This window comes from Mycetomoellerius zeteki, unplaced genomic scaffold (assembly GCF_001594055.1).
Source record: "Mycetomoellerius zeteki isolate Tzet28-1 unplaced genomic scaffold, Tzet1.0 scaffold149, whole genome shotgun sequence".
NCBI lineage: Eukaryota > Metazoa > Arthropoda > Insecta > Hymenoptera > Formicidae > Mycetomoellerius > Mycetomoellerius zeteki.
In genome coordinates this window covers 1,428,764-1,435,109 of record NW_017256436.1, presented here as the reverse complement: position 1 = coordinate 1,435,109, position 6,346 = coordinate 1,428,764, and the positions used below count along the sequence as shown (strand labels likewise).

Sequence of the window (6,346 nt, the reverse complement as noted above, 5' to 3'; positions counted from 1 at the left end):
CTCGTCCTCGAATCTCCGTCATTAGAAACTTTTTCGATAAGCACCGATCTATATATATGTGATTCAGCCTGCGGCTGTAGACGATAACACCGCATAATTTCAGTGAATGAGTTTCTCTCTATCCTAACCAGTTTACATATTACATAAATTGCACACATTAAGATCTGATCGAGATGCCGATCCTTCATCAATTTGGTACGTTCCTTGACGGAGTATTCGAAAATCGTCCAGATCTTTTTCTTATCGTTGTCTGATATTTCCAATGAATTGCACAAATCCTGCATGCGTACACAGGCAAGATTGTAGAACTTTCGGAAGAACAGCGCGACAGAGCCCGTTCTCTTCGGTTTAGCCGCGTCTTTATTCGTCGCTTGTGTGGAATTATTTAACGCTTGCGTGCTTGACGGTTTAGAAACGACAATTTGTTCAGGAAGCAGAAGTATCCTATGACCATTGTCCACTAACATTCTGTTAGTAGATAACACACTCTGTCCGACACGAAGGACACTTTGACCGGTGACCCTAGTTTCAGAGAATAATCGCTTCTTTGCTACACCAGCTGCTGGGACAGGAGACTGAAATCTACATATACAATACAATATATATTATTCTTTATAAAAAAAATTGATGATAAAGAATACTCAAGAGTTTACAATTTTTCAAATCGTTAGATTATGATTTGAAGAAAAAAGAGCTTAGTATCTATTATTATATTTTATTAAAACAATTTTCCTAATCTTTCTCTACGTCGTGTATACGTTTATTTATAGTTTTAATTTTTAGAAGAAAATCATAAATTTGATCACTTTTGTGTTCTTTTGGTTAAACACTGGATGGTTAAATTATACCTTTCCGAAGCGGATGAAATCGGACTTTGTTGAACATCATGTTGAGTACGTTCTCGATCTAAAGCAATTCGTCTTAACACAGGTTGACCAGGCGCGTTTGGATCAGCAGTTTCTAATGTACCAGGCAAAGAAACTTCCTCGCAGCTCGGTACACCATCCTGCAAAGACTCGATGGTTTGCCACAAAGGACTATCACTTTGCCACGCCAGAGACTCCAAAATCTTCTCCTCGATATGATTCAAGTGCTTGACAACATCCCGCGACAACTGATCCTCGGCTCTTACTATAATTTCTATAACTTTATAGAAATAGTAAGCATCCAGATTCAGAGCCTTTAGTATCCAAGGGAATACCTTATCGTTACTTTTGTATGAATATATAACTATTTCTAGACAGCAGGCAAAAAGGCATTGGATAAAAACTGCATTCAAAAGGAGATTCTGTAACAAATAATTATTAAGATATGAATGTGCTATGCTTCAATGAGTTTCAGTCTATAATTGTCTTCATTTATATATATATATGTATATACACGCGCGCGCACGCGCGTATGTGTGTATAAACTTACAGTTATATCGTCATTCGGCTTTTTACGTTTCTCATCGTTTAGAATCATTTCTAAAAGTTTGTAAAACAGGGTTTGTCCCATGAGAAGACGCTTTTTTCCAAAGTCGGACGCTGAATCATCGTTTACATTGGTGATATTTGCGTTATTATTATAGTTTGCGCAAAATTGTTCACCAATCTGTTTAACTTTTGCCTCGAGTGAGGACTTAACATCTTGAGAACAACTGTTCAATATTTGTAATAGACTTTCGCTTGGAGCAGATTGTCCAGCTATCAAAGCTTGTAACTTAATGACACTTTGAGTGGCCGTAGTTACTGGTGTTATATTAGACATATCCTTCGATCGGAGATATTTACGTCCAGTTAATGGCGTTGCAGGTGCCAGATATTGTATCTGCTATGAAAAATAAACAGTTACTTATGCAAGCACTATGCATAAGAAAATACAATATGCTTACACTACTAATCAAATAAAAATATCCTTAAAACTTACCCCAGCATGCTGTTCCCTCTGCATTTGCAATCTTTCATGAAAATCTTCAATGTTCATCATTTGCGTAGGGGAACCAATATTTTCATTAGCGTTATGGCCTGAAATAAAAAAATTACATATTTATAAAAATTTATATTTGTAATCTGAAAAATAATAAGCACACAGGCTAAGTTTGTTTAAGAAAATATATGATTAGTAGGAATTAGTTCGATTATTTACAAAACAGAAGCATTCGCACAAGATATATACCCACCTTGTAAGATTTCATATCTAGTAAATTGACCATGCTTAGCATTGTTTTGCTCGAATATATTTGAAATCGATATATTGTTCAAATTTATTCTCTTCCATTCCGCTACAAAGCAATCACAATAAAGCAAATACACAAATTTATTGAGAAAAAAAAATAAAATAAATTTAATAGACTAAATACACTTGTCAACAAAATTATCGCATAGGTAAATTTACACCAAAATTTCATATAAATTCAAATAAGCGTAATTCCGCTAAAAATGGTCGCATTAAAAATTTTTTTTTTTCATTTTCAAGGGTAAAGTCTGTACTTTACGAAACTTTCAATGAATTTTGAATCTACCCTTACATCTACCCGGCATCTTTTAAAAAATAAGGTGTTTTTTTTTAAATTTGCATAGTTTGATGCACTCTACGGGGTGGAATAAATTTTTTTCGTAAATGTCATGATAACTATCGTAAAGTATGGACTTTTTTCTTACAAATTAAAAAAAATTAAGCTTTGTATAATTTTTTTTCGAGGAGATACAGTGCATCAAACTTATCTATGCATTTTATTCAATTACCGCCGGCATTAGTATTATACGATGCGCACCACGGAGAAGTTGCTGGTCCAATTTTACGTGCGCGCGCGCGTGTGTATGTAAGTATGTGGAGGTATATTTGCTTTTTTTTGTGTATTTCCGCCTCGTCTTCAGATGACCTCTTGTAAACGTGCATATTGATGCAAGCTAATTGAAGTTTGCGGAATTTCCTACCATATTCGATGCAATGCTGCTTCCAGTTGCTGTAGATTTGTTGACGGTTCCTCTAATCTTCATAGTCTTCTTCCCATCATATCCCATACATGTTCAATCCGCGCTCATTGGTGAATGTAGTAGCATCTCAATGTTGTTTTCTTCAAGGGAGTTAATTGCGATTCTGACGGTATGTGGACGAGCGTTGTTTTACATCAGGATAAAACATCGAGATGCTACTACGTCCATCAATGAGCAGGATTTGAATCCCATTGAACATGATGTATGGGATATGATGGGAAGACTATGAAGATTAGAGGAACAATCAACAAATCTGCAGCAATTGGAAGTAGCATTGCATCGAATATGGTGGGAAATTCCGCAAACTTCAATTAGAGCTTGCATCAATATGCGTGCACGTTTACAAGAGGTCGAGGACGAGGCGGTTTCGAAGACGAGGCGGAAATACACAATTTTAAGAAACAAATATACCCCCACATACCCTTCCCCCCACACGCACGTACGCATGCAAAATCAGACCAACAATCTCCTCGTAGTGCGCATTAGGTAATACTAATGTCGGCGGTAATTGAATGAAATGCATAGGTTTGATGCACTGTATCTTCTCGAAAAAAAATCGTACAAAGCTTAATTTTTTTTTAATTTGTAAGAGAAAAATTCATACTTTACGATAGTTATGACATTTACAAAAAAAATTTACTCCATCCTGTAGTGCATTAAACTATGCAATTTCTAGAGAGAGAGAGAGAGAGAGAGAGAGAGAGAGAGAGAAACACGTCCTTATTTTTTAAAAGATGCCGGGTAGACTTAAAGGTAGATTCAAAATCCATTGAAAGCTTCGTAAAGTACAGACTTTACTCTTGAAAATGGGGGGAAAAAAAAAACTTAAATGCGATCATTTTTAGCGATCAAGTTACGCTTATTTGAATTTATGCGAAATTTTGTTGACGAGTGTAGGTTGCTAAGAATACATATTCTTTTTTTACTTTTCTTTTTTCATCTATAATTTTCAAGTTCAGATAGCTTTAGTGTTCTTACATATATATATATGTATTATAACAATTATATATATGTTATAAATAATAACACAAATAAAGTATAAGTTTTATATTAAAAAAGAGAAATAAATAAAATATTAATGTTATATGATTAATGTGTCACATTCTTATTTGTAACAACTTTGATTGAATGCACTAAGTGTGTACTGATGCATCCAGTCGAATTCGCTATTAGATTCAAACTATTAAAAGGCAGCATTGGAGAGTATGCTATCAGTCATTCTATTGTTTTATGTCCTTGTACATCTAAATGAACGATAAGACTGGACACAATAGCACTGACAGTGCACTCTTCAAACGCAACCTAAGTTGCAAACAATTAGTAATGGTGCAGTACATACATTCTTGCTTATCAAGTCACATAGACATTTACAGAAGCGAAGTAAGCCAGTAAAGAGCATGCAAAATTATAACATAAGCACTTATAGCAATGCATATATTTTGTTCTTGCATCAGTACTAATTACTATACATAGAGCAAAGATCTTAACTTAATTATTAATAATTTGCATACCTAAGAAAATTCTTTCATCAAAGTCTCCAACGCTCAGCATACGCTGTTCATAAGACTTGTTAATGGCCTTGTTGTTACCATCAAAATTCAATGATTCTAGCATACCGGAGAAATTTGACTGATCACCGCGTAAGATTTTCTCATTAAATAGCTTGTTAATGTAATTCTTCATGCAGTATTCTTTTATAGCTTTAGCTTCAACAACTATTGCATCATGACGCTCACACAACAAGTTAACAATGCAATTTGCTGCTTGTGGTGGGCTATAATTGTCATCGTTAAAATTTGTTGGTAAGCCTGTAATACAAAAAAAACATGAAATGAAATTTTTCCTATTGAATCATGATTATATTCCACTTTAAGACTAATTCTGGGATACTCACCGGGAAAATTAGGATTGAACAAGTCTTTTCTGTTAGATAATAGAGCATTACTATATATAAGATCGCAGCAGACTAGTAAGAGATGATAGGAGTTAACAAGATCGTCCGAGATATCATGAATTGCACCTTTTATGCATATAAACAGCGTCCAGCAAAATTCAAAGACCCTGTTGGGTGTACAGGGTACCGGTCTATGTCTTCTGGATCTATGTGGTTTCGAGGTATCGTCTCGTGGATCTTTGAATATATCCGCAAATATTGGTTGATATTTTTTAAATATAACCATAGAAACTGAGAAATTAGCCTCTAGCTTTTCTATCCTGGCTCGGAAGTCCTGCGGCATATTTGCCATATCTGCCCATGACTTGCTCTTTGTAAAGAATTGTATCAATGGAAGATTACATAGTTGCAAGAGACGGGTCAGTGACACGCAATTGCCTTCCACATTAGTACCTGGTCTTCCTACAGTGGGTATAGAAAATTTTCTACAAGCGACATATACTGCACATCCTATCCAATGTAACTGGTCACCCTGCAAAGATACATTGAATATCTTTTTTGAACAAATAATCATACACGTATACCAAACATGTGTTAAAGTATTTGAGACTAAAATAAAGTGAAATATTATTAATAGAAATGGGATTCTATGAAATAAAAGAACACAAGGGAAAAGATTGTGTCCCCGTAAATAAAAATATATAAATACATGTATTTACACATATTGCAAAAATAAAATCAATCGACAATTTCTACGACGCGATCCTTTTGTAATTAACGGGCTAAATAATTTGTCTATCGGGCTTTGAGCAATCGGTCGAGGTGAATAAACGCCCAAACATCGCCCGCTTGTCTCGCAGGGATGATCGGCGATTCAAGGACAATCATGCACCAGGACAACGTCCTCTCGACGTCTTATGCGAAGCAATATCGTATTTGCCGTCGGGATGGCTGCACTATCGAAAGGTAAATATTACCTCGAGGGTATAATTCTGTCGAATAGTCTCGTAGGATTTCCAAGCCTCGGACGCGGCAGCCGCGTCCATATTCAGCTTTTGGCAAAGATCCTGGTGCCGGCCGTACATCGAATCCTCAATATCATCCGACTGCCCCATTTTTTCACGACGTAAGTCCAGTCGGACGAAAACTCAGACGAGATGCTGCGAGAAAAACACTCTTTACACCGCCATGCAAAAACTTCGTCGCGCTCTAACGGGGTTGTGCTGTGAAGGATTGGCGGGAAACGACGGAAACGACACAAGCGCCGACATATTTGCCATGTTGGCGGGAATATAGCGCAGCAGTGCACCAAGTGGCACCATCTGTACGCCTGCGTGCGTAGGACTTTTAATTGGACATCGTCTTCCGATTGGTTGGAAAATTCGGGGTGTTGGCGCCATTCGTTTGATTCGTTTGTCGGGTCTTGGTCTGGTCAAATAAGATAACGACTCGTTATCCTGATTCCCGCTGCTTT

At 36.4% G+C, this 6,346-nt stretch overlaps 1 protein-coding gene across 3 annotated transcripts in view; it reads right to left on the bottom strand.

Annotated features, from left to right (window-relative positions):
- The window catches only part of LOC108720309 (retinoblastoma-like protein 1), an 8,580-nt gene extending 2,436 nt beyond the window's left edge, over window positions 1–6,144 (bottom strand). For 2 of the 3 annotated variants that reach the window (XM_018444239.1, XM_018444237.1), the window contains exons 1-7: window positions 5,850–6,144; window positions 4,873–5,404; window positions 4,490–4,786; window positions 1,909–2,006; window positions 1,417–1,812; window positions 849–1,288; window positions 1–582 (exon numbers count right to left, since the gene is read on the bottom strand). The exon at window positions 1–582 ends at the window's left edge or, in 1 of these variants, runs on beyond it. In XM_018444239.1, coding sequence (XP_018299741.1) covers window positions 1–582; window positions 849–1,288; window positions 1,417–1,812; window positions 1,909–2,006; window positions 4,490–4,786; window positions 4,873–5,404; window positions 5,850–5,987 — 2,483 coding nt within the window. In that variant the 5' untranslated portion in view covers window positions 5,988–6,144. The remainder of the gene's footprint in view (window positions 583–848; window positions 1,289–1,416; window positions 1,813–1,908; window positions 2,007–4,489; window positions 4,787–4,872; window positions 5,405–5,849) is intronic. The other variant, XM_018444238.1, reaches the window with a different exon arrangement.
- Window positions 6,145–6,346: the final 202 nt, after the last annotated feature.